Source organism: Drosophila nasuta, chromosome 2R, assembly GCF_023558535.2.
Source record: "Drosophila nasuta strain 15112-1781.00 chromosome 2R, ASM2355853v1, whole genome shotgun sequence".
NCBI classification, from domain to species: Eukaryota; Metazoa; Arthropoda; class Insecta; order Diptera; family Drosophilidae; genus Drosophila; species Drosophila nasuta.
The window spans coordinates 15,049,114-15,076,867 of NC_083456.1; the positions used below are offsets into that span (position 1 = coordinate 15,049,114).

At 39.7% G+C, this 27,754-nt stretch overlaps 1 protein-coding gene across 1 annotated transcript in view; it reads left to right on the forward strand.

Annotated features, from left to right (window-relative positions):
• Positions 1 to 27,754, forward strand: part of LOC132787125 (uncharacterized) — a 43,874-nt gene that overhangs the window by 15,537 nt on the left and 583 nt on the right. The window contains exons 3-6 of the mRNA XM_060794027.1: positions 19,908 to 20,061; positions 22,532 to 22,740; positions 27,000 to 27,133; positions 27,412 to 27,688. Coding sequence (XP_060650010.1) covers positions 19,908 to 20,061; positions 22,532 to 22,740; positions 27,000 to 27,133; positions 27,412 to 27,688 — 774 coding nt within the window. The remainder of the gene's footprint in view (positions 1 to 19,907; positions 20,062 to 22,531; positions 22,741 to 26,999; positions 27,134 to 27,411; positions 27,689 to 27,754) is intronic.

A 27,754-nucleotide genomic window follows, 5' to 3' on the forward strand; every position in this document is an offset into this window, starting at 1 on the left:
GTATCAATTGTGCTCTACGCAATAACATACATCAATCGATAGGCGCGTCACCGTACTATGTTGTATTTGGACAACATATGATGACGCATGGTAAAGACTACACAGTACTTAAAAATTTGAATCTCTTAAGTGAAGGAACTGCTCGACTCGATCGTGCTGACAAATTTTCTAAAATCCGTGCTGATATTCACAAATATCTGAAAAAGGCATATGAAAAGAATCAGAGATCGTATAACTTTCGTACTAAACAACGAACCTTTGAAGTTGGCCAGACAGTAATTAAGCGTAACTGGGCACTGAGCAATATGGCACACAATTTCAACGCTAAGCTTGCACCAGTCGGCCTTAAGGCACGAGTAAAACGAAAAATTGGACAGGCCTTATACCTATTAGAAAATTTAGAGGGCAAGGAAATTGGTCAATTTCATGCTAAAGACTTGTGGGAATTCAAAGAGTAACTACCTTCTTTCAGATTTTACGTCTTCGATTGAACTCTCGATTAAAATCTGCTGTTGTGAGGTAGTTGTCTAAATTAAAGTTGCAAATTAAAGTTGCAAAGTTGCAAATAAACATCTGATTGTCACAAATCAAAGCATCAGCTGATGCGCCAAAGCCTTAATTAAGTTGGCAACTCCACTTAGCATAGCTCAACTGTTGAGTCTATCGAACGGGGAGTAAGTATTGCATTGATCCACACAGAGATGCTTTGAGCACTCACTAAGGGCAGCCATCTTCACTTATGCACTTTTTTCACTGAGAACATTAATACATCAGACCAAAAATTTGCAAAGAAAAATTGCAAAAATAAATATAAAATAATACTGCAACCGAGAAAGGAATGCCAACACTTTTGGGCATTCGAGATTTTCTTTGTCCCAACTTGATTGGCCGGCTCTTTTAGAGAATTTAGAATTGCTAAATTTTCTCTTTGCCACTGATTGGTAAGTAGTGTCAATCTGATTAGACCTTGCGGTAAAAATGTTATTTTATGCAGCTTATTGGTCATACCGCTGGCAATTGCACACGCTAGACCCTCCATAGAGTGTAATAGGTGTTGCACATTGCGGTCCTCGCCTTCCCCACCTGTTGAACAGGTGCCACTAGTGAAGCGCACGCGGATATTCACCCTAACCTGCAAGCCTAAGGGAGAATTGGTGAAGGCAGCGAACCTCGCTGCGAACAGCCAGCTAGAGTGGGAATAAGGCGATAATCTTGCGGCAGCAAATCTTCGCTGCAGATTATCAAACGGTATTCGATAGCGGCTCAGCGAAGGCGATACTAGAGACGTTCAAAGGAGCGTAGATCTTCCGGCGAGAGATCTACGGCTCCACAAAAACACGCCGGCACCATCTGCATTGGATTGTTTTCGTTCGCAAAATGCACTAAGAGTGCCAACATGGTTTGCTAAATTGAATAATTAAATTGAATTTGTATTAGTACTTGTCAAAAATCGACTAACTCATTTTTTCGACTTTTTGTACAGCCAACATGGGGTTCATAGGGATTTGAAAGCCTGATAACCATAACCCTTTATCATCTTTAACAGCTAACATCAACAAGCATATATGCTACGACGGATTCATCAGTTATCAGGCCTGCTAACATCGATGGAAAGTGCGTAAGTACGGCATAGCCGTGTCTATATTATAGTTGATTGGGGTTGTGATTGTGAGGTTCTCAATTCCGTGTGTTCCGTGTTGGTTCTCTATCTTTCGTATTATTAAGTCATGAAGACAACCGTTTAAGTAAAACAAACTAACGTAACGATAAATAAAGGCTCAATAAATCAAGCACTATTGTTAACTAGAGATAATTTTTATAAACAAAATGAAGTATGTTTATTAAATTACTGTATATCATGGAGAAGAAAACAATAATGTGTTAAACTTTTAATTCTAATTGGGCACTGAATGTGCGAGCGTTTGAGATAATGCGAGATGAGTACTGTCCCTCTCCCCTAGTATTACACTCTGTCTACACTTTAATTTATGATGACTTACTACCCAGTCGAAGCCAAAGACCCACCCCAGCCCTGAACTGAGCCGGCAAGTTAGCTAGACAGAGTAGGCTTAGACGAGTAGAACCTCGTGGTGTTCGTCACAAACTAAAATAATTTTATTGAATTCTAAATTTTAATTTATAAAATAACTTCATAAATACTGTATGCTCTAACACTGAATTCATCTTAAAAAATCAATACACACAAAGCAAATGAAATAGAAATTATTTGTGCCAAAAACAACTGAACGGGTTCCTAGAGTATAAACAACAATGCTGAAATTCGGTTATTGTCAATGACAGCTCGTGTTTGCTCTACACACACTGCACTGTACTGGGCTGTGATATTTTCCAGCATTTTCCTTTATTTTATGTACACATTTTCTTTTATTATTATTTTTAAGCTGATTTGCTCGCACGGCACGTTTCATTTTTAGTTTAGCTCGGTGTAGATTTTTGTCCAGACGCTGTTCGCTCTACTATTTCCCTCTCCATTTCACTCTCTCTCGCTTACTCTCTCTCTCTGTTTTTTATGTCATCTTTAGCTTTATTTTTTGGCTTTGGGCATTTGTTTAAATTAAAGATTATGCACAAGTTAAAAATGAAAAAAATTGCTGCAGAAGCAGACCCCAACAAAATGTCCATTTAAAATTTAAATACGTGCGCAGGGCTTAAGTTCGTATCCACGTGGCACATGATGAGTTTACTCAGTGACGTCTCACCTAGAAATTGCCCAAAACTCAGCAAGCTTAACCATTTCTTCATGTTGTGCAAACAAAAAGAAGAAGAAAGAATGTGCGGCACTTGCAACTGAAATGAGGCAAGTTGGGAAACGAAACACAAAACACAATTACAAATGAAAATATTCGTAATAATAAGCCATTTAGCACTTACTTTTGTCCGTCGCTGCCTTTTATATAATTTATATTGTTAATTCTTAGAGTTTTCGTCCCGCAATCCTCTCTCCTACTTACTCCTCCTTTGGGCGCTGCCAGCCGCACATCAGCGGCTCTCATAAAAGCTTCATAAACATTTTACAGCTTGCAGTTGTTGCAGGAAACTGCGCCAGGGCCATAATTGCTGCCAGCCATTTCCCAGTTTAGCCAGCTAGAAAGCCAACTAGCGAAATGAAGGCATAGTTGGTGCAGAGCGAAAGAGAGAGAGAGAGTGGGCCTTTATGACATTGTCAAAATTGTCCCAGTGCAAAAGCAAACTTTTATAGTACTCGCATTTAAAGTGGATGGGAATGTATCCTTTTGTCAGCTAACACAGTGAAATCATATTACTACTCATTAGGCTGTCAAAGAGACTTAATAAAAGCGCCGCATGACCATCAATTTTAAGCCACAAACTCAATCATAAATTGCTTTGATGAAATATGCAAAATAAACAAAAATATGCATATGGAAAATTTTCAATTTTTAAACATATTTGTGCCTTGTAAAATTAGCAGAGTGCAGAGTTAATCTATTGTATCTTAAACTACTCGAAAATTTCTAGTTGTTCATTATAACAAGCCTGGTTAAAGCTGAATCGCTGGCTCCATTGTTCACCTGACTGAAAGCCTCAGGTGTAAATTACAAATCTGAGGGGCGCATAATGAATGAAGCAGTCGACTGGGCGACTAGGCAAAACGGATGGCTAAATGAAATGAAATCGCAGTGAAAATGCTTTCATTAGGCACACTAAGGCGTGGACAAAAGTTTTTCGGGGATGGCGCGACAAACTGTGGCCAAGTTGATTAGAAAGCGGTGGCAGGCGACTCGACTCGACTCAACTCGACGCGTCGCGTCGCCTGGGAATCGCCGCCACCACTCGCAAGCGGGCCTAATGAGAAACTTGAAAATTTACGGTCAACGAGTTGTCAAAGTTCCGGCACCGGGGCATAGTTTTAGCTGCCAAGTCAAACAATTAAGCGCTGCTATGTTCCAATGAATTCCAGTTTAAATAAATAATTGCCAAGGAAATTAAGCAATGGACGGCAGCAGAGTGAAAACAGCGGTAGCCATAGCCATGTAATCTCAGACTCTGTCCACAGCATCAGAAGAGAAGCAGGATGAAATAAGGGGGCGACGAGGTCAGAGTAGGGAAGTCAGGTCAGAGCATCGACAATGTAATGTGCGCACACGGAAGCGGCACAAGGCACAAAGCGATAGCTGAAGTAATGACAGGAAAAGTCGTTAAAAGAGACTGAGAAAAAGAAGTAAAGCAACGCAAAAAAAGAGAAAGGAAAATGCATGCATTAATATTGATAAGAAGCGGGTGCAAAAACAGAAGGCCGAAATCTCTAACAAAATGTTCATTAGCGCTGATCGGAAGCGGAAACGAACGTGGAACCAAATGACCGCACAGATACGAGGATTCATAGGGTCGAGCCCCCTTCCTTCCATTTCCAAAAAAAAATTATATGGTGGCTGTGTCCTGACGGAAGTCGCACGCCCGATTTGCATGTCACATGAAACATAAAGCATAAAACATGAAATACTACGTTTGGAGCCGGCTCATTAATAATTTACGCAGACCAAATGGAATCCTGCAAAATACGAATGGCAGACAACAAAAAGTTAAAGTGCAATCAAATGCTTCTTCAAATTAAGGACACACCGTTAGATAAACCAACCACAAAAGCTTTTAAGTCCAGTCCAGAATAGTTCGAAGCCGTCGCAGTCAGTTCAAGCAAAGCAATGCGAAAATAAAATAAAATAAAATAGAAATGGAATGACAAAAGTTAATGCGAGCGCCGCAATCAAGTGAAGCAATCCATTAGAGATGGGCATATGGGAGCCATCCATTTAAGCAGCCAAATATAGCACAAAAACTATAGCAATTTCGGAACCAAAAAAAAAATAACGAAATTGATGATGTTAAGGAACTGATTTACAAATATTTTACTCTTACTCTCAGTAATACGCTTTTACAGCATGCCAACTAATTATAAATCAATTAAATTTTGTACTAAAACTATGTATTTAGATTATGGAAAAAATGCGAAAATATCACGTTGCAACTAATTGCGAAAACGTGATGTCGATGTTCGTGTCAGATTTTTTTGTATTGTGTTTTCGGGCTGCACGTGTCCATCTCTAGCTGACAGCGTGGGTCAACGTTGCGTATGTGTGTTGTTGCCAGTGTGTGTGCGAACCATTTTGGCGACCCAACTTGATGCTATCATCAATTGTCAAATAACCAACTGTGTGAGATTTGTGCACCAGCTGTGGCCAAAAACCCGAGCTCGTGTCCGTGTTCGTGTCCGTGCTCGACCCATAGTCAAAGCCATAGTCGGAGCCGGAGCTCAAGCGTTGAAGCATTCATGGCATTGCAAATCAACGCACACATTCCCAACTACAAACACACAAGCAAAGAGGGGGACAGACACAGAGCGAACATAGCAGACAAACATGCATATGGTATACCCATAGAACAACTCACTTTGTGGGCTATTTGTTTTGGTCATACGCTCATTTGGCTTTGGCCAGGAAAATCGAATGCGGGAATAGCACCAGCTACTGTGAAACGAAAAGCGCCCAAAAAAAGCAAAAACAAAAAAAAGGCAAAAGGTTTCGCAAAATCGTATTCTTGGATGGGACGAATTGGAAAGTGCGCAAAAATCAAGCGAGCCCCAAATGCAGCGCAAAACAAACAAACGATTCCAGCAATCGAAAAGGAAAGGAGAAGTAGAAGTAGAAGGAGAAGGAGAGCGCTCCACATAGGAACCGCAAATGTACAACCGAATCATTTGGCCAAGGTTGGGACTGCCCCAGCTAAAGCTAAAGCTGATGCTGATGCTGCTGCTGCTTCAGATTCAGCTGCTGCTGATGCTGCTGATGGTGAAGCTGATGCCAAAAACCAAGCGCCAAGCATCGAGCTGAGCAATCGTAAATCTTCTTATGTGCAGCAGCATTTTAACGATAATTTGCTTTATTGGAGCAGTTTAGATTTGGGCAGCGGACCGGGCACACAACTCCTGCCACACAACTCAAACGACAACTAGAGTGAGGTTCACAAGTGTGCGAATGTGTGTGTGTGTGTGTGTGTGTGTCTAACTGTGTGTGAGATTATGTGTGTAGATGAGTTGGGAAGTTTGCTTACTAGTTTTTGGCACCAAGCAACCGGGTAGCGTTGCCTTTTGCCTTTTGAATGTTTCAACGTTTCCGTTTAAATGGTTTTTATAGCAAATTTATGTAGAGGAAAAACACTTCTAAGGTTGACCAAAAGACCAAACGCAGCAATTCGAATCCATAAAAATGGCTCACAAACACATGTGACCAAATACCGTTTAGTCTAGACTCTAGAGCTCTGCGGCTACCGTGCTCTGTTCTGCTCTATTCAGTGTCCTTGGTCATTGCTTCTGTGGCTGTGCTGTCCACTCTCCGCTGTTGAGGTGTGAACAAAGATTTGCCACTTTTGCTGGTCATTTGGCTTCGCTTCTCCACATGCCTCAATATGTAGTACCATGAATAATGACCCTACAAATTGCTACCTGCCCCAAACTGTATCTCCTGTTTACCTTGCCTTGTTCGTTTCCTTGCCTTGCCTTGCCCTGCCTCGTCCTTGCAACACTGCAACTTGACTTCTGTATTCTGTTGTCCCTGTCGTTTCAAGCTAACCACATGCTTTCGTGCAATTACTTAGTCATTTAACAGTTGACAATCAATTGGCATATGGTTGACACAGGTACAATGCGGTTAATAGCTATATGAACACACAACATTATGGCCAAAGTGAACTTCGAAATGATCAATCACAGATGTTAAATTCAGCTGAAGAACATTTGCACCAAGAGTTACAAAATTGTTATTTCTTTTTTGATTGTTTAAATTCTGGAAATATATGAATATTTTGCTTTTAGTATTAATTGCCCCCAATCGCTTGGCATGGCCTCACTCAATTAAAATATTTTCCTTACGTATTTTGAATGCACAGGCCGGAAATGTGAAAAATAATAATAAAATTGCCAGCAACTTCAATCATTTTTAACCAGCAGCAAGAAAATAAATCTGTTAATAAATACGCGTGAGTTGCCATTGCCCCACAATTTAAAGGTCATTATTCAAATTAATAAATTAATTGCAATTTTAAATATGCCCAAAGAGAGCGCCAGCTACTATGCTTTATATACTATGAGTTATGTGCGTATACTGTGCGAATACTTTCGATATTACGTATACGCTTGGGTATATAATTTGCATTTTGTGGAAAGCTGATTTAAAAAGGAAGCTTGCCAGACTTTAAGAATTTTAAGAGGACTGATCTGATGGTGATATAATCCCTGTAATTTCCTGAAACACTCAGCAAACACTTTATGAACGCATATATCCTGCTCAGTTGCAGTCGCAGTCGCAATTGCTGTCGGAGTAGTAAGCGAAACGGAGAGCTGGCATCCATCACATTTTCCTTGCAGACATTGCGTTCATAATAAAGAAATTTTCTTATTTACGTGCTGCACATACACACACACTTACATATATAAAGCTCTCGCTATGTAAAGTGTGTTGCATTCGCTTTTCTCTGCTTGTTGCTGCATTTTTGCCTTTTTTCACTCGCTCTGTGTGTCGGATGTGGACGGCAGAGCCCTGTAGGCCTTTGAATTATGTTAAGCTTTGTGCCAGCAGTACTTATAATCACTCCCACACACACACACACACGTACACACACACAACAAGCAACCAACAACGAACAGGCATACTCCAACACACCTGTCGTGCCTTGAGGCTGGCTGGCAAGTGACATTTGCTGGCATAAAAGTCAACAACTGTTTGTTGTTACCCTGTTGCCTGTTGTTGCTGCTGTTGCAAGTGGCGCTTTGACTGTCAACAATGCTGAGGTGGCAGCTTTCTGCCGCTAACTTTAATGCTGAGAGCCACTCACAAGTTATTCACATGCACCTGTTACGCATACGACTCGTTGCCCAGTTTTGCCTTGTTGCATTGCTTGCGTAATTATTCCAGTAAAGCCTAATTTGCTGCCACATACAAATGTAGCGGAATTATTTACATTAATATTTATGCCGCACAGCTGTCGACGCGTCAACGATGCCAGCAGAACAACCCACAATACACGACAAAAGGCATTTGTGAAATTTCTGCTTGATTGGCATCGGGTGAAGGATAATTATATTCAGCTATAAGCTGCCATTGCCACGGCTCTTAAGCTCGAACTTTGCACATAAAACGAACAGTTATCGCAACAATAATAATAATAATAATAATAATAATACGAATTTCAAGAACATTATTTGGCAATAGTTGGGCGTGCAACATAAAAACCAAACGTTAACGTTTCCGTTTTCATATCATCAATGCATAGACGGAATACCACAGACAGAAAAAAGATAAAATAAAACAAAAAAATATCTTGTTTAAAGCACTTGCGTCGCGTCTGTGTTTGGCCATAAACTGCACATCAGCCAAATGCTAATGACCCAAAAACGCCGTAAAATATTTAACCCAAAAAATTTAACGAGGCAACTGTGGCAAATCGATTCATAAACAATTAGTTGATTGTCAAAATTGACAAACTGTTGCCAGCAATTATAAAAGTCGAATGACTGAACTTTCGTTTAGTACTAAATTAACTAATTTGATGGCTGAGTTGTTGATTGAATGGCTAAAGTACTTTTCTGTTTTGTCTGATGAATCTCAGACTTAGCTTCACAAATTTATTGCGAACAATAATATTAATTCTCTGCTTGTGTAGTAAGTATCCATAATTTTCCATGTTGAGCTTTAAGCCATTGTATTTGCTTATCCGATTCGTGCATATCAATAATAACCTGCAGCTCATCCACGCGCCATTTGAAATATGATTTATGTGGCCAACAACATTTGAACCAAGTCGGTGACTTGTTTCTCTCTCTTTCTATTCACACTCTCTACCCTGATGTTGGCTGGCAAAACTGTCGAAACTTGTAAGTGTTGCCAGGGTGATTTACTTGCGTCTAAACGAAATCGAATGCTGCCTTAATAGCCTCAGGACAGACAACTCGCATAATTTTACACGCAGACAGGCAAATGGACAGACAAAATGGGGAATGTTGTCGTTATCGTTGCCGTTTCTTATTAGCAATCATGGAATTTGAAATTATAATACCAGTCGACAAATCGGTAAAGTTGCGTTTGCTTTCTTGTGACCATAAATTTAAATATGATTTTTATATTGCGATTTGATATGTGAGCCAACACTTTAAGCCTCATAAAACGCAAAAAGTTTTCTAGTGACAAACCAAACAAAAAACCATATAATATGAATTCACTTAAACTTCAAATGTGGATTTTAATAACATTTACGAAAACTTTGAGTACCATAAAAAGAGCACTTAAATTTAAAACATCATTAATGTCTTTGTGTCTTTGATTTACTATAAAATCAAAAGAAATTTCAAGTTTCCAATTCTCTAACTTCATCTGGGAAATTATCATTGCCAAAATTCTATATTTTCATTTAAAGATCAGACAACAAATCTTTAATTATAACAGCTACCTTTAGGCAGGATAAAATCTAGGCATTTTGATTATAATCTCACATTGCTCATGATTTGCGTAGGACAAAAAACTTTTAATAGAAACGAAATATATTTAGGGATACGAGAACATAAGGATGTTTGGATGGCAGGCATTTCGGCATAGCATAAAGTGAGTCAGCCAAGACGCCAAACTTTTTCATTACGCAATCTTTGCGCTTTGCTTATGTCATGCTCATAGTTGTAGTTGCACACACATACACAAACACACACACACCACTCTCACACATCCATAAAGACGCACTTTTTAACAAAATCACACTCACACACATATAGAGACATATACATATATAGTATATGTGTGTATATTTAGATCTATGTATATTCAGCTTGGCTTTGCTTAAAAACTTTTCTAATTCCATTAACGTAACGCACATGCGAGAATCTGGCTGAAGGTCCTTTTTGCCGTTGCTACGTTTTGTGTTGCCTCTCTGGCCAAAGTTTCTGCCCCAGTTGCCACATGCTTTGGCATTGGCCGAGGCGGCAGCAGTCACCAGTCAGCAAGCACCAAGCAGAAGGCACCAGGAATCTGCGTGACTTCTCAAATTGACTGGAGCTGACTTTGTGCTCAGCTCGGCTGCCCACATAATTTTCACTTTAAAATAAATAAAGGCCCACAAAACTCAGACTAGAACTTAAAACTCGTCTGGCTTGGACTCGGACTCGGAGTTGGAGTTGGAGCGAGAGATTGTGTGTGTCTTGGTCTTGGTCAGCTTTAATGAGCTGTAGTTGTGTACAGATTTCCATAGCTCGTCATCCGCAGGCCAGTTTCATGCTTGAGCAGAGTCCTTGCTTTGCTGTTCGCCTTCAAATTGTTAATGAAATGAAATTTAAATTTTGTATCATTTTTATTCTCATTTTGATTCCCTCCCCGCATGCTAATGCTTTCGATTGCTATGGTGCGTTCTTTTGCTTTTTATTTTCATTCGTTTGTTACTGTAGTTGTTGTTGTTGTTGGTGTTGATGTTGCCTTCGTTGTTGGGCCGCTGTAATTTGGTTTAATTTCAGTTAATAATTATTTTCACATTTTCGGCATTGCTTGCGGTTGGCGTTGCCTTGGCGCAGGGATCACAGTTAATTAGTTTGTAATTATTATAAATTGAGGATGAATGCTTGTGGCAAGTTTAATTGGATATTTGATGTTTTTAAATTACGCAAAAATGAGCGTGAAATATTAGCGCGAGTAGCGCATACTTTGTGGCATGTGGCATGTGGCATGCGGCATAAGCTCAGCTAAAGCCAGCGAAAGCCAGCTAGGCAGTTAGTCATGTTGCAAGTAAATTAATTTTTAATGCCCTCGCAATGTCACTCAGCTTCATATTTATGTGGCAAGCGTGGCAGCATTGAGCTACCGACTGCCTCTCATTCACTCTCAGTCTCGCACTCACACTATCTTTCTTTCCGCATCTCTCTATCTTTCTTCTGCTCTATTTACTTTGCTGCACACTCGTGTCGTTGACCGTTGCGCTTTGTCACACGTGCCACGCCCACAGTGCCCCTGCATATACAACAATTAATCATAATCTCATGTAGCTTCCAGGCAGTACTTCGGCCACGTACCAGCTCCAGCTCCAGCTTCAGCTCCACAGTCAGCGCACTTTTTCACCAGACCCAACAATAAATTTTACATTCTGCAACTGCGACTTGAACAGCCATAAGTTCGAATCAAGATTCTGCCTCCTTGCGCTCCTTGTACACCCTTCACACGTAGCTCGTCTATTCCCTTAGTACTCCTAAAATATGCTTCAGTTTTGCAACTATTGTTATTGTATTCCCATCATCTTCTGTGTGCCAGCGTGTTCCACGTACTTCGGTAATAATTTAATATGAAATATGCCTTTAACGGCATATACTTTGTAGCAAAAGGACACACCTTGAGCAAATCGATTAAAGCTGATAAAAAGAACTGCAACTGCCATTAAATTGTAAAGTTTGTTGAGTAATTTATAATAGAGTTGTATTAATAACTAACTGAAGAAAACCTTTTCCCTTTAAACATTAAAATAAATTATACTTAATAACAAATATTAGAAGTTGAAATATATTTAAGCATTACAAACTATCTGTATGCAACCATTTCAGTTGAACTCTTTGCTTAATTATAATACCATTTGATTAACAGGTGAAAATACGCCACAGGTTGCCACATTATTTGCTGATAGCGGTCTCTATACAGCTTGTGGAATTACAACCACACCACGTCGAATGACCACACGCACACACACACACACAAAATCCAACATAGTGTGTTTCAATTAAATTCTTCGTTGAACATATTATTTTACACACAAGCGATTTATGTAGCAAACTTAAGCAGCAATCCCGAGGGCAAAGTTTCTTTGGACTAACTGATAATAATAGTTTGCTAGCACAGTTGCATAAGCTAAGTACATTTGGCCATCGTTCTTCTTATGCTTGGTGCAAAAACAGTTTGCCAGCTAAAACAACAGACATTTATCTGTCTTTTGTGCTGCAAACTGGAAACTTTAACCCTTAGCATTTGTATTATTGGCAATAATATACTACTTGCCTCCAACTGTACAGATGTAGCTGTATCTGTAGCTGTAGCTGTAACTGTGGCTGTAAATGTGAGTTCTACCATGTGCAGTTGAGACAACTCAAGGCCACTCACACCACTTTCCCATTTAGCCTGTTGCCCTTTTCTGCCCTGTCTGCTAAGTGCGTGCTACGGCTCGACCAGGACAAAAACGAGAGCCAGCAGTAGCAGCAGCAGAAGGACGAAGACCACAGTACAGCAATGTGCTGGCATTGCGGGCTTCTTTTGTTGTTCTCGTTTGGGGGGGGCCAAAATTGATTCTATTGGCTTTGTTGTGATAAGGTCAAAAGTTAATGTAAATGTTGTGGCTGCCAGAACTGAGACAGTTTCCAAGGGCGGCGCGGGGAGTTTTTTAAATTAAAAGTTGCAACTTTTCGTTGGTGGCATGGTGGCAAACAGTGATAAAAGTTCAACTTTGATATAGTGTACACTACTGGGCTCCTTCCTAGTTTCTCGCTTACTCTATGTCTCTGTCTCTCTCTAAGGATCTACTACCAACATCTTATATATAAACCGACTCCGTCTAACGCAAATATTGAAAATGATTTTCACACTTGATTGGGGAATCAAAGTGCGCATTTTTTATGCGTCAATCTGTTATTGCAAACTCATGTGCAATTAACCCTCTAATTTAATGAATTTTAAAGACTTAATTTCTGTTCCGCCATTCCGCATTCATATTCTTCCTTCACACTCTGCAAGCAGGAAAAGGCAAGCAAAAGCATGACGATGTTTTAGTCTCCATTATCCCATCGCAAGAATTTCGTTGGAGTTGCCATCAGAGTTCCCACATCGCCAGCCACATCTTTCGCCATAAAAAGCAATGCCTGGCTGGCTGCCGAGCAGGGCAAAGTTTGTGCGTAACATGAAAAACTTCGATAAATTCACAGTTGAAACAATTACCATGAATTTTATCAAAAATGATACGCGCAGTTCGTATCCGACCATGCAGCAACAATATTTTTTAATGCACTTTGGGGGAAACTGAAACGCGTGGCAGAGCCGAAGAGCAAAGAAACGCTGAACTGAAACGTAACGAAAAGAAAAGAGATGGTAAAAGCAAAACGTATAAACGTATCAAAAAAAGAAAAGAAAGAAAACCGACAGTGGCAGACGCTCTGAGAAAACTAAGTAGATAAGAATCGAAGAGGGAGCAGAAGTGAAGGAAATGCCAACAGCATTCCGTCTGCTGACAGATAGACCAGGAGGAGCAGGACCAAGCAGCATCATGGCCAGGACACGCCAGGACCAGGAGCAGGACCAACACCAGGAGCAGGCTGCCTTGGAGCTGTCGGTGCTCCTGATGCTGTTGCTGTTGCTGCTGCTGCTAAAATGTAAGCGAAAAATTGCTTGAGAAAACTTTCTCAACTTTTCAGCTAATATTTGACTTTTGCAAAATAAGGAGACGATGTGGAAAAACAACGCTGCGCAGAATAGCATCAAATGAATATAATATATACGACACACATACATTTATATATATTTGCTTTTCTTAAACATTATGCGTGACATTTGCGCTGATGTGAAAAGAATGAAAAATATTCGCACAGACATGTGTGTAACTCTGCTTTAAAAGCATAAGGTCGTGTAGAGAGCAAGCATCAGGAAAGACATGCTTCAGGAAGCCCAAAACTCAACATCAATTACATTCCCATAGTGTTTGGCAGAAAAAATAAGTAAATATGGCAACAGTTTGCTGGTGTAACATTTATTGATTGCATTGATATTTGATATTGATATTTGCCTGGTTTCTTCGCATCGCTCTCGACCAACTTTAATGACTGTCAATTGCAAACTTTGTTCTATTTTTATTCGTTTAAATGTAATATTTTGTTATTACTTGTACTTGTCTCGGTTCGCACTCGTAAGTGTCCAATGTTTTTTTTTTTCGTATTTTTCCCCCACACTTTCACCTACACCCAACCCAAACTAAACTCAAATAGATTTTGAGTAGCTTTTCAGTTTGCCTCAGCGTTAAATGAGAAAAGTTTCTCAAGTGCTTGTTGCACTTTTCTCTCGCTCTGTTGCCACTTTTCCTTCCTTTTTCTCGCCGTCAGAAAACTCTCAGGTAAAGTATTCCGATAACTGGCCAAGGATTTCTGTTTTTTACCTTGCCGTTAATGATCTTTTGTTAACTGCTTAGCTTTGGTTTGCCAAGCGTTTAGTTTTGCCATTTAAAGCATAAGTTTCAATCTAGTTTTTGAATTAACCATAAACAACGAAATTGCTTTCAGAGTTTTCAACGCTCTCAACGCTTTAGCCTTAAATTGTTATTTTCATTAAAGTCAAATTTAATTGCTGTCCATTTCTTTTTTATTTTACACACACAATGACTTTAATATTATAGAACTGTGCAATCCCAAGAGCTAATAACTTCTGCAATTGGCACACTTTTCAAACAGTTTCGTTAGGTGTATATATACTAGGTATATATAGTACTATTTTGTAGGACACATCAGCTATGCAAACCCCATTTTACTAATTTTAGTTTGCAACTTTTGCTGTTGAAATCCACAATAAATAAACACAAGCGTCTGCTGGGACTGTAATAACAACAAAAACTACAACGGGCGCAACAACGTGTCCCGACGAGACGTGGAAAATCTAACAAAAGACACGCCAAAAAAGAAAACAGTGGCACAAAAATACAACAACAACAAAACAGGAGCAGAACTCGCAAAAAATTAACAGCAAACAAAAAGGCAAACGAAGCTTGGATGCCCTTCTCCAGGGCCCAACCCGCTCCACACGGTCGGGCATATTGTATTGAGAGTTCGTTTTAATTAAAAGAAAAAGGAAAAGCGAAAATAGAGAATGGAGAATGGAGAATAGAGGCAGCCAAAGGAGGAGCCAGAATGAAAAAGGTTACTGGGCGTTGCCTATTCAAAAATTTCGCCACAACTTTTTGTTGGGCGAATGCAACTGTGGAAATTTATAAAAATGATTAAAAAAAAAAGTTGCAAGCCCTTCAACAATAGGAAACAATTACAAAATTGCCAAAAAAGAAAACAAAAAACAAATGCAACAATAAAAAAAAAACCGAAGTAGAGGCGAAATTGTGAGACAACAAAAAAGAGAAACAGAATATAAACAATGCATTTGCTGCATATCTGCGCTGGGACTACGGCGTGTGCAAATATTGCGTATACGCCATGTAATAAATAAAAGAAGCAGCGAATGGGCGATGCAGAGAAAACTGCTGTTACTCAGGCGACTGCTGGAAGTGGTTATGATGGTGGTGATGCTTCTTCTTCTGCTGCTGCTTCTGTTGCTGGTACTTGAGCCTTTTGCTGGCTTGGCACTGGCAAACAGTTTCCAACTCAATGACTTTATATCTACGACTCGAGCTACATTTGCCACAGATGCCTTGGATATCGAGCATCCACACCGTTGCCCTCACCGTTGCCCCCTCCACGACCAGCAGCAGCAACAGCAGCAATATCGGCAGCGACAGCGGCAGCAACAGCATCATCATCAGCATTCAGCTTGCTGCTCGTTTGTGCCAGTTTGCTCGTTTACAGGCTTTTACCTGAAACTATTACCCACTTGCCGTCTCAGTTGGTCGCTTGGTCTGTCCGTCCGTCCGTCAGTCTGTCTGTCTGTCTTTCAGTCTGCTTGGCTGTATTATATAGCTAGGATGCGGATGCAGAGTCCTTATGCAATCAACTGTCGACTCGTTACAACTTTTCCTTGCAAATCTGTTAAGGTATAATATTTCGTAGAGCATCTGTAGCTAGTTGCTCATCTGATTACATATTTATCTACAATTTATACATAATTTTACTCTGCAGTCTCTCGCATCAGACTCCGTAAAATACTTTAAGCATTTTAGCTTCACATTAACTTGCAACCAACTTGCAGCTGTCTGTGTGCAACCCAGTAACAAGGCATGGCAACAAAGCACTAGCCCCCAAAACAATCCATCAGCATAGCATACACGTTGTATATCCGCTGCTCACAAAACTGTCAAAAACTTGTGATGAGAGCACAAATCTCACACGCACATATTCCAACAAACTTACTTTTGCCTTTAAGTTTTTCCCTTTAATTTTCCGGCAAAGCTGTCAAAAGCCCACACAACAAAACTATGATGAATTTTCTCCGAAAAGCCACTGAAAATGTTTGTGGCCCCAAAGAAAAATAAAAGTGTGTTACTCCAGCTTTGTACTATGATGAAATGTGGTTCATTTTTCTTACAATAACATACGGAACTTAAGATGGGCGCTAGTGACATTGTGAGTGGTAAATAAATACGAATTGCACATACTCTTAATAAATAAAATAATGTAATAATCTAATGAAATTGCAAGTGCAGAGAAACAGATTGTTCAATGACATGACATGCCATATATTATTTGTAAATATAATTTCTATTATTTTTTTGAAGAGCTTCATGCAGCAAGCACCCTAAGAAAATAAAGTCGAAGCGGTAATGTGAACTATCATCTCAAGGCTTACATAACGACGTCTTAGGAGGAGAGTAGACAAAAACTGAACCACATGTCAATGTCAATGGCGATGACAAAGACAAATTCGGTTTGCAGAGAGTGTTTGTGTTGTGGATACACAAGAATAAGGATACTGTGCTAGCCTGATACCTGGGTCAGATATACGAGTATTGCCATCAAGTTAATATGGCGAGCACGTGAAGCACTTGGCGTTTGAAAATTTAAATACGAAATGCTCGTTTTTCGGTGCCTGTCTTCTTTAATCGAAAATTCCGAGCAGGCTGATGCTGTTGTGCAAATTTAATACACCGTTTGACGAAGACACACACACACACACACTCATGCTGCCTGAAACATAAATGGCGCCAAATTCCGTCCGGCAATCAAGTAAATTCAAAGCAAATTGCCCGCACACTGAGTTTTGGGCCATGTCGAAAGCCCTCTGTCTGTGGCTAAAGACGAGGAACGGAGAGCGGAGACTAAGGGCAAGCAAACGCCTCATTATTTTGCGCTTGAGAAGTTTCTGTCTCGTCACTAATTCATCATTGTTTCGGCACATTAAATGCTTGAACGTCAACGCATTCATTATCTTATAGCCGTACTATATATATGTTGGCTTTTGGCCAACTCATCGCCTGCTCACATGGCCGGCTTGGCTATCTGTCAGCGGGCGTCGCCAAGGCAGCTCTCATGCTTGAGTGATATTAACTGACCGACAATCAGTCAGCAAGTGGAGCCAAAAAGAAAGCCAAAACAAACGCACGACGACTTGCCCCCAAGCTGGCGACTTAAGCCAGATTTAGACTGAGCATATTACACATACATTCTCGCATACTTGTGGCCCACAAATCACCTCGTCATTTGGCCAGAAATCCTTTTTAATTTCTTTCAGCCAGTAGTTCTCCTCCATCCGTATATGTGCGTCTGTATGCTTAGCATGTTAATTGCTTTCTAAGCTAATCGAATTTTTTGCTCGTCATTATGAGTAATGTGCATTGGCCTGGCTAAACATAAAGCAATTTGTCGGCCAACTTTTGCGAGTGGCAAATTGCGTTAAGCTCGAAAGGACTTAAATTTATCAATATTAAAGCCGCATTAATGCTCATCAGCCACAATACACAAAAATAAATACTTAATCGCTTGCGTCAAGCGTACTTAATTTTCCATGCAAACAAAACAAAATATTGTAAACAAATAATAAAAAATAAAAATGGCGAATGAATGAATTAAATGCGCAAAAAATGGTAAATACTTGTAAATACACATGTATGTACACATTACAATAAACATATATAATATTTATCATTTAGCACTTTCATTTGCATATTTGATCATATGATTGCATTTAAATGTTTCTATGGAAATAGTATGCTAATAAAATACTTACTTATGTATAATCAAAAGGGGTCAAGAAAAAAGTTTATTAACAAATTTGTACATAAACTATGCAAACTTGTTACAATTTTGTTTATTAACTGTTTTTGCCTGAACTCTTTATACTTAACATTATAATTCATATCAAGTCATAAACTTATCAAAATCATCTTCACTTTATGTGAAATGGAATTTGATTTAATTATAATTTCGCAAAGTTTATGAGCAACTTATCAGTAGTTCTATATGTCAAGACACTGCCGGGAAAAAAGTTATATTACTTGGCTGATTTATGGAGCACATAAGTTAATTTTTGTTTGTCTGCTGTTTGTTGTAATTAGCCGTCGTTCAAGCCGTTGCCCAGGACCATTAAATCCGACCCTGTAACGGAACTCGGGCATAAACAAATGAAAAACTGTTGCTTCCGCACTCTGTGTATCACACTCAAAGATAGAAAGAGACAGCGAAAATGTGTGTGAGCGAGAGAGCGGGAGATGGACCATGCTAATTATTTTGTCGGTTCGCAAAAGTTCATAGTTCAGATATAAAACATACAACAACAGGAATAACAACAATAATGACTGCAATACCACAACCACATCAGCACGCCCAATGCTATTTCCCCTCCTTTCACTGTCTTTCTCTCTCTCTCTCTTTCTCACTCGCCCTTTTGCCAGCCTCGCACTCATTTCAGTAATTTTTATTATCAAGCCAAGTAAAATAAACTTAATTAAAACCCACGTTGGGCGCGAGGCCGGCCATTTGATTCATGGCCTTTGCATTTGCGAAATGCTCGCTTAAATGCAATAATAAATGTGCGAAAAAAAAGCGGCTGCCCTTTCGGCCAGTGTGAAAAAGAGAATCCTTGCACATATTTTTGACCCTTAAACATGATCAAAGGCGAACAACGAGTTCAAGGCAAGTCAGAACTCTCAGAGCTATTTAAAAAAGACTTAAGGCAAAGGTCAAAAACTTATAGTATCAAACTTATACGATTTATTATTATTAATAATCTCAGAGCTATTTAAAAAAGACTTAAGGCAAAGGTCAAAAACTTATAGTATCAAACTTATACGATTTATTATTATTAATAATATTTTCATAAATACTTCAAGGTTCTTTTTATTTAAAGGATTACAATTTTAATTGAAAGTTAACTAAATATAATAATTACACACTATTTTTTGACAATTTTATCTGTTTATCTTATATGTCAAAGATAAACGTAAAATAGAGAAGATAATAACAAAGTTATATGATTTTATTCATATGATTATTAATACTTTCATGAAAACACGATTATATTATTTAAGTGTTTAAAAAAGTTAGATGAATTTAACTAAACATATAATTAACAAATCAAATTTTTTGAGAATGCTATCTGACTTTAGTTTAAATCAATAGCCAAAGTATTTTTACACAGTAATAATATTGTATTATTTGTTATTCATATTAATATGTTGACAGATATACTTCCTTTCTTATTTTTTAAGTGAATAAGAATTTAAAGTTAAAGTAAGCTAAATATATCTTTTAATACTTTTGACAATATTTTGCACTCCATTATATATTTTGGATGTACATTGTAGTATATCGATATATCTTGATACTTTAGTATTTTTCAGTATATTAAGTAGGTATATTTTAAAAATAATACTGCACAGTTTTGCTTATATTTCAAATGGGTAGCGGGTATCTCCCAGCCGAGCACACTCGACTCCTTCTTGTTTGTTAATATTATTCATATTTTAAAGAATACATCAACTATTTTATAACTTTAGTGACTAAGCATTTTAAGTTCAAGTTTAATAAACTTATTGTTTATGCACAATTTTATTGCCGAAGTTAGCTGACTTTAAGGTGGCTTACTTTGGGCATTAAATCTTTTTATTAAATACGATAAGCATTTTATTATTGTAGTAAACAAGTCACTGGAAAGTTCATTCATGAAGTTGAAGTCATTGAAAGTTTGTTGATTAATACGGCAATCACTGCACGCATTTCATTGCAGCTGTGGCGCCCATTGACGCACTGCATCTATCGAGCCTCTCCGTCCCGCGCATTATCGATGTCGCACAAAAGGCCAAACTGTTCTGCAGCTATGAAATGGGCAATCGGACCCTCAACTCTGTCAAATGGTATAAGGATGGCCAGGAATTTTTCAGGTAAGCGTACGGTAAGCTCGATGCCAACTCTACTGTGCTGTGGCTGCGGCTGTAAAACAAATAAAAAAGTGCCATAAAAATATTTTCGGCTCTCTCGGCTCGATATAATAAAATGGTCCGGCGAGTGTGTCGGCGCATTCATGCAGATTTTATGGTGTAAATTGAAAACGTCATGAAATTGCAACACTGTCCGCAACAAAGTGATGCCAGATGGGTGCAGCAAGGGGCAGGCAGATACACGTAGGTGAGTGTAGTGTATACACTCGAACGCTTGAAAGTGTCGCGACTAATTTAAATGCTTAATTGAAATGGATTTTTATGGGCGCCAGCAATTGCGCTCAGATGACGTTGCCATTTCGACAGTTCAGCTGACGCCCTTCCACAATCTGCTGCATTCCCATTCCAATCCCCATGCCCCTCCTCACCATCGGTTCATAACGGCCCCTTAACGGCTCGCGTTCAAATATGTGTGAAGAGCACTTTTTATTTAACTGGCTTAATTGCTGGTCATTGGTTGGGCTTAATCGAGCGCAAAATTTTCCCAGTATTTTGTGTGCACCACATACACACACAAACATACACAAATCCTTTTTTAGGCCACGTTTGTTATTGATTTTAAAGCCCTATTAATATCGCCAGTCAAGCAATTAGTTTAATGGATTATATCGATTCGAGGACACTTACCAAAAAAAATATAAATAAATAAAATGTGATACACAGTTTCAAAAATGTCGTATTTAATCTTCGTTAACCACATGCGATTTGCATTGCTTTTGCCAACCGGCTTATTGTTTTTGACACATTATGTTCTATTTCATTTTTATTGCCATTTTCAACTGTATTTGACATTGCGGTTTTATTGCAAATGTCTTTGGATAATAGATACTACATTCGAATATGTATCAACCGTTGACAGTAATTGCAACACTTAAATTTCAAATGTTTTCATTTGCAATCTACAATATTAACAAATGCATTATCAACTGATTGCTAAATGAGAATTTTTAACAAAGCGTTTAGGTTAACAAAAAGCAGTGGAAAAAGTATTTCAATTACATAATTGACTTTCCCTAAGGCACGCTAAAAGTGCATTCAGAAGAAAATTATATTATGCAACAGATCATATAATTTTTTACTCAGTATTTTTTTGAGTGGTATTGATAGCGTTTGTAGCTTATAAAATTCATTTAAAATACGATTTTTATTATTTATACATTGCTATTTATACTTTGTGCCTGCAGGATATGTATGTAACAGACAGATGGAGTCATCTACATCTACATAAATTCTTGATCAGAGTCAATAGACAAGACGATATAGCCATATGTCCATATAGATATAAATATGAACTGGAAATCTGGAATATTTTGTACTCTATGGTATATTTTGATAATCCAAATATATTCCTCGATATACTTTAGTATTTTGTGGTATATTTTCAGTATATTTGGCATACTCGACTGTAGCTTTCTAGCATGCTTTAAATATATCTTGAGTGAAGGGTATCAGCTGATAGACTACTTCCAATCGGTTTTTCTTTTTTCTACGCTACAAAAAAATGCAAAACAATTGTAATAATATCCTTTTGTTAAAAAGTATTTATTGAATATTTATTTGAAATTGAACTGTTAAAGTAATATATTCTTGCACTATTGCACAGCAAAAAGAAACTAGTACTCATGGGGTTGGAATTTACGCTCAAACGAATTTGTTAGCGCATAATATCATAAAAAAAATACTTCAATTGGCATCATAAAATGCAAAAATAAAATAAATATGTAATGTAGACTTTAAAAGCAAAGCAGTTGCAAAGATAATCATGGCCATCAATTTTAGTTTAGCGTTCACAAGTTTCTTATAATATTTACCAAACAGAATCAAGCGAAGCGTTTTGCACATGGAAATGGGAATTTTGAATTCCACAAATTATGCGCAGATTACAGCTCTGCTATATCGTATAGTATATCTGAATATGCAATGTATGTGGCGGGTGGCTATGCAATTTGAATTTTATTGTCATTCTTTTGTTATATTTTATTTTTGGATAAATTGATGGAGTTGAAAAGACTAAGCCTCAAGCAGAAAATGCAGCAGAGGCGAAACCATTGAAAACTGCATAATACTCGCACTCGTACTCGCACTCGCACTCGGAGTATTCATAATAAAAATCGTTGAGAGCGCGACGCGAAATGCGGCTACAAATCGGCAAATCGATGGATTTTTATTTGCACGCCATTTGCGGCAACGTTGCCGCAAAATGCAGAAATCGAAAACCTTTTTGCATGCGCTCATAAATATTTCATGGATTCGATTTTTGCGCAGCACTCGAGTCGCTCTCCGTCTCTCTCCGTCTCTCTTACTCTTTCTCTTTCTCTGTCGCAGTCGCAGTTGCAGTCGCTGTGAAGTGTCTCTTTATCTGAATGTTTTTTCGGTCTATGTCTTCTCTCACTCACTCTCTTTCTCTCTGCAGATATTCGCCGCTAACACCGCCGACAACAAATTGGTTTCCCGTCAAAGGTGTCACCATCGCCGACGGCTCGTCGCATTGCAATCAATTCATCTGCAACGTGGAGCTGGAGAAACTAAATGTGCACTCGTCCGGCCAGTATCGCTGTGAGGTATCCGGCGATGCGCCCGAGTTCAAGCTGATCGATAAGTCGGCCAATATGACCGTTGGCGGTAGGTAGCAAATGTCATTACCCTGATCTCTCTCTTTTGCTCACTTTATCTCACGAATCTTTGTCTGGTAATTTTTACTGTTTACTCCGTATGATTTATGTGTGTGCTCTCGCACAAAGACAACAAATTATGTGCAATTTTGCAAACACTTAATAAAATTATAAATGGTCTTTGCACGGGTCGCCGCCCCGCGGGGTGAGCTCAACTCCTTTTCATTTATCATTGGCATTGGCAGACAGTGTAGTAGGCACTCGGCAGTAGGCAGTAGGCAGGACGAATGAAGTGACGGACAGACAAGCGGACAGATGGAAGGAGGCGCGTACACAGTTCAAAGGCTGCCGCATAAATGCTGCAAAATTGTGACACGCGTCAGCCATTTGTATGAGTAATGATTGTTAATAAATCCTGGCCACCCACACACAGACACACACACACACACACACACCACACACCCCACACACACCACCTGCCAACAAATTCAACTCAATTGTGTGCTTGCTACGAATCAATTTATAATCTTCCCAAAAGCAGCATCTCCGTTGTCACGTGCATGGCCTAGGCAACAGGGCCAACAACACAAACCGAAACAGCAACAGCAATAACAATGCCAACTCGTTTGTGGCACTTGGGGAACTGTAGTTGGGGCTTGTTAATGTCAACGCCGCTGCCTCCGTCGCCGTCGCCGTCGGTGCCGCTGGCCATGTTGGGCGCCATTTTGAACTCAGAGAGTCGCACTCGCTTTGATTGGCAGCGTACATGATGCCGCGGCACACTGCGGTCGTGGCCCTCCGCGCTGATTGTGGCCCAATGTGGTATGCGGCGTTTGGGGCCAGCGCGCAACGCTTTGAAATTCAAATCAATTGATTCTAGCCCAATGTCATTTGACGCAAATGAAAATGGCCCGCTTATGTCTTTTGTGTGTTGCACGACGCCAACGACGACGACGACGGCTCAAAATGATTTATTTGTCGCAATTTTCCTGCTCAGCGATTTGTTTCTCGGTTGCTTGGTACTTTTTACTTCTTCAGTTTTGCGGGCAAACGTAGATAGAGAGCGTGAGAGAGACGGGGGGAGTGGTGGTTATTTATTGACGCTACTTTAAGAGTATTGATTTGCATAATGCGCACTTAAGCATTTGTTTACGCGTAACAATCAAATTTGAATTCGCATTTTCGTATTTGAATTTCGCCTTTAATTGGATGTTTTCTTCTGCTTCTTCTTCTTCTGTGCTTGTTCGCCTCCTCCAGTCGTCCTCTTGTCTGTGTGATATTTGCATGTCAATTCCGAGTTTTATCTATTGTACTTATTATACTACAGAGGTAGGCAAGGCAAAGTAAGCCACGCTTAACTTGTTCAACATGCAAATAACAAAGACTAAATTAGATCCAAATCGCATTCCAAATTTAACCATCAAAAAGCGATGGTTGCCTTGCAAGTTAATTGGCATTTTTATTCACAATAAATATAACTTAAGTGAACGTTCATCTAAAATTTTAAGTATTACATTTTGCTGAAACTATTTAATTTAAGTTTTGGTTGAGATGTAATCATATTTTTTTATGGCCAACTGATATTGTGACATTCACGACTAATGCTTTATTATTGTATTTAATCTTGTTCGGTTCCGTTTCGTTTCCTTTTGTGTAATAAAAATTTTTCAATAACAAACAAGGGACTCATAAACTGACCGCCATATAACATATAACAAAATGACTGAATTTCTCCCCCGAAGCAGCAAGCAGCAATTTTTGGCATATGCCACCTTCAATTCGCCATTTTAATTTTATGTTCATGTGTGTGTGTATGTGTGTGAGAGACATAAAAAACACAATCCAAGCAACACATACATACATACATATATGAAATGAGGAGCTGAAGTATTACGAATATAAAAGCCAACCAAGCAGCCATGGCATCAAACTTCATCAACGAGCTGGCGACAAAGTTTAAGCACCACCACCAAAGCATCACCACCACATCACACCACCCCCGCTGTCGCCCCTCATTCCATGGCCACACCGCACTGATGATGTTGCAGCTGCAAGAGAACAATGTGTGTGTGTGAGTGAGTGAGTGTGTGCCGCATGTCCAGTGCAGCACGTAGTTTCGAGTTAATGCCATGCCTTGTAGCATAGTGTAGTGTTGTGTACTCTAGTGTAGCTCGCTGCTCTCTGTTGTGTGGATTGTGTAGCCAGTTTTTTGTTTCAATGGTTTGCGAAGCTGTTGACAGACCAACAATCAACTTGGGAATTTTGTCACTAAAGTGCCATCGCCATCGCCATCGTCAAGCTTCAGTTAGCCAACCTAACCCACCTGTAAAAACTTTGGACAAAACGTGCAAAGTGTAGATCGCTGCAAGGGAAGCGGTCTGAGAATGACTTTGTGTCGATTTTCCAAACGGCAATCACCTGCTTGTGTCTATGTGTGTGTGTGCTCTTTGATGATGCTCGAAAAAGCGCTGCTGCTCGAAAAAAACTTTACAGTGCAAATATTTTTCCGCTTAGTTGCGTGCCATGTGTCGCCACCCCACTGATTAACTTTTGAAAGTTTCGCTCAGGATGTGATCTGTGTCTAGAGCACAAAAACGCGTGGACAAGCCTGTGCCACACCTAATTACTTCAGAGATTTCCACAGCCACCTTTTGTGTTTCGTTTTTTTTTTTTGTTTGGTTTTGAAGGGCAAGCCGCGCTTGGCAACTTCAGCTACAACAACATTTACCCTTAGCCCTTGTCCACTTTTGACTTTTTAATATGGGGTCATCATTTGTGTGGTGCTCCCCGAAAAACCGGACACCGCATTGGCCCCAAAGAGCTACACCTGTTTGGCATGCTGGGCTTGTGCTTCACCTCAGTTTCCTCAGTTTCACAGACTTCATCTTATTGTCGATGTTGTTGTTCTTGTTCTTGATGTTGTTGTTGTTGTTGTTTGTCTCGTTTAGCATTCAAGCTGGCAGAGAGCAATTTCCCCAACTGCCTATGGAGTCGTTTGTTTCCTTTCTTTATTTTTTTGTTTGTTTTGAGTTGCTGCTGCTGTTGTTGTTTTACTTGTTGTTTTGTGTTTTACTGGTACTTTGGTATTTTTGGTTTATTTATCCGAGTTGATTGCTTTGTTTTCGTACAAAATTTTCGTATACTCGTTGCTGTTGCTGCTGCTGTTGCTGGTGCGTGTTGTTGCCAATTCCAGTCACAGTTCAGCTTACCGCAACTCCACTTTTTTGGGAACCCCCAACCCACATACACATACACACCTGTGCACACACCTGTACACCGAATGCATCTGATGCCACCAAGCGACACAACATGGCCGCAATCATCAACTTCAGCTGTACAAGCAGCAGCAGCAGCAGCATCGTCATTGCCATCGCCATCGCCTCTGTAAGTTTTACTTGAAACAGGTCAGAAACTTTCCACCAAAGTGGTTTGTATTAAGTCAATTAAAAAAGTTTATAGTACTGCTGACTGCCTGACTTTTGATGGCCCCTGGTACCTCAACCCACCCCGTGCGCCTATATGCCTCAATGCTTTGTTGCCCACTGCTCATCCACCGCCACCTCCTCCACCTCCTTCACCTACTTTGCTTCTCAACATATTTCACAAATTTTCAGCATCAACAACAACAACAACTGAGGCAGTCGGCATTCATTTGACTGAAGCTCAACTTGTTATTCCTGCTGTTGTTGTTGTTGTCCTGCCCACTGTTTTGTGGTCGTCCTCGAGGTTGCTCGTTGTTGTTGTTGTTGCTGCTGTTGTTTCTGAGGCTGAGACTGTTGGTGGTGACGGATACCTTGTTTTCACTGCTTCTATCTGTGTCTGTCTGTATGTGTGTGTGTGTGTGTGTCGACGACGCAATAAACCAAATTATTCTTGCTTTCATCAAAAAAGTTTGTCCTGGGCAATTATTTGTAAAGATTAATTAACACTTTGAATAAATATTTAGACTGTTGGCGGGTTGATAATTACCTAAGTGGTTGGGTGGTTGTATTCCATTCTATTGCCTTGGCTTCCTTGTGTTTGGCTTGGCCAACGGATGGTGGATGAATGGTTGACTTTGCTTGCTTGCTTACTTGCTTGGCCAGCGTAGAGTACACAAAAACACTTTATGACCCACAACCAAATTTTCTGTTAGATCATCACCCAAAATAATCAAGCACTTGTGCTGCAGGCCAAACAGAGCTTAAAGTGACAATAAATATATAAATTAGGCCAAATACTCACTCTGATATGGATTTGAACTCATCCCTGAAATAATTATTATTGCAGTGCTACCGAAATTCGATCCGTTCATCACAGGCATACGACACTCTTATAAATATCGAGATGTGCTGCTCGCCAATTGCAGTTCAGAGTGGTCGAGTCCTGCGGCGAGGCTGACATGGTACATCAACAACAAGACCGTAAGTACATCACACATACGCAACGTTGTCCCCATTGCCCATTAGATATTTGAGGGCAGGTTAACCTGATTTCATATTTGCGGCAGAGGCCAAAATGCAACGTTGACAGCAGCATTTTGGCCCCAAAAAGCCGCAGCACCCATAAATGCAAATCGCAAATTATATGTGTGGCATGTGTGGCAGTTGCATGCAGCATGTAGCATGACCAATGCTTGTCCTTTCAGTTTCGGTTTCAATTCACATTTCGATTTTGGATTCTCGTTTTTTTTCGGCAACAGGCACCACAGAGCAGCCTGCAACCGCAAATCAATGAGATCACACGCAACATCGAAGGCTTTCCACTCTATGCGAGCAACCTGCAACTGCGTGTCCACATTGATGACCAGCGGTTCATTAGCAAGAGCGAGGTGCTCGAGCTGCGATGCACGGCCGATATCATGGCACTGGCCAATCTGAGGCGCGAGAGTCGAGTCCGTACCACAATTCTGGCGCTCAAGGACAACGGCTACAATCAACGCTTCACCGAGAATGGCACCTGTGCCAGTGTGCGAGCAGGTAAGCTCTCTATCTCTCTCTCTTTTACTCTTCCTCTAATCAACACTCTAATGCGATTCCTTTTGC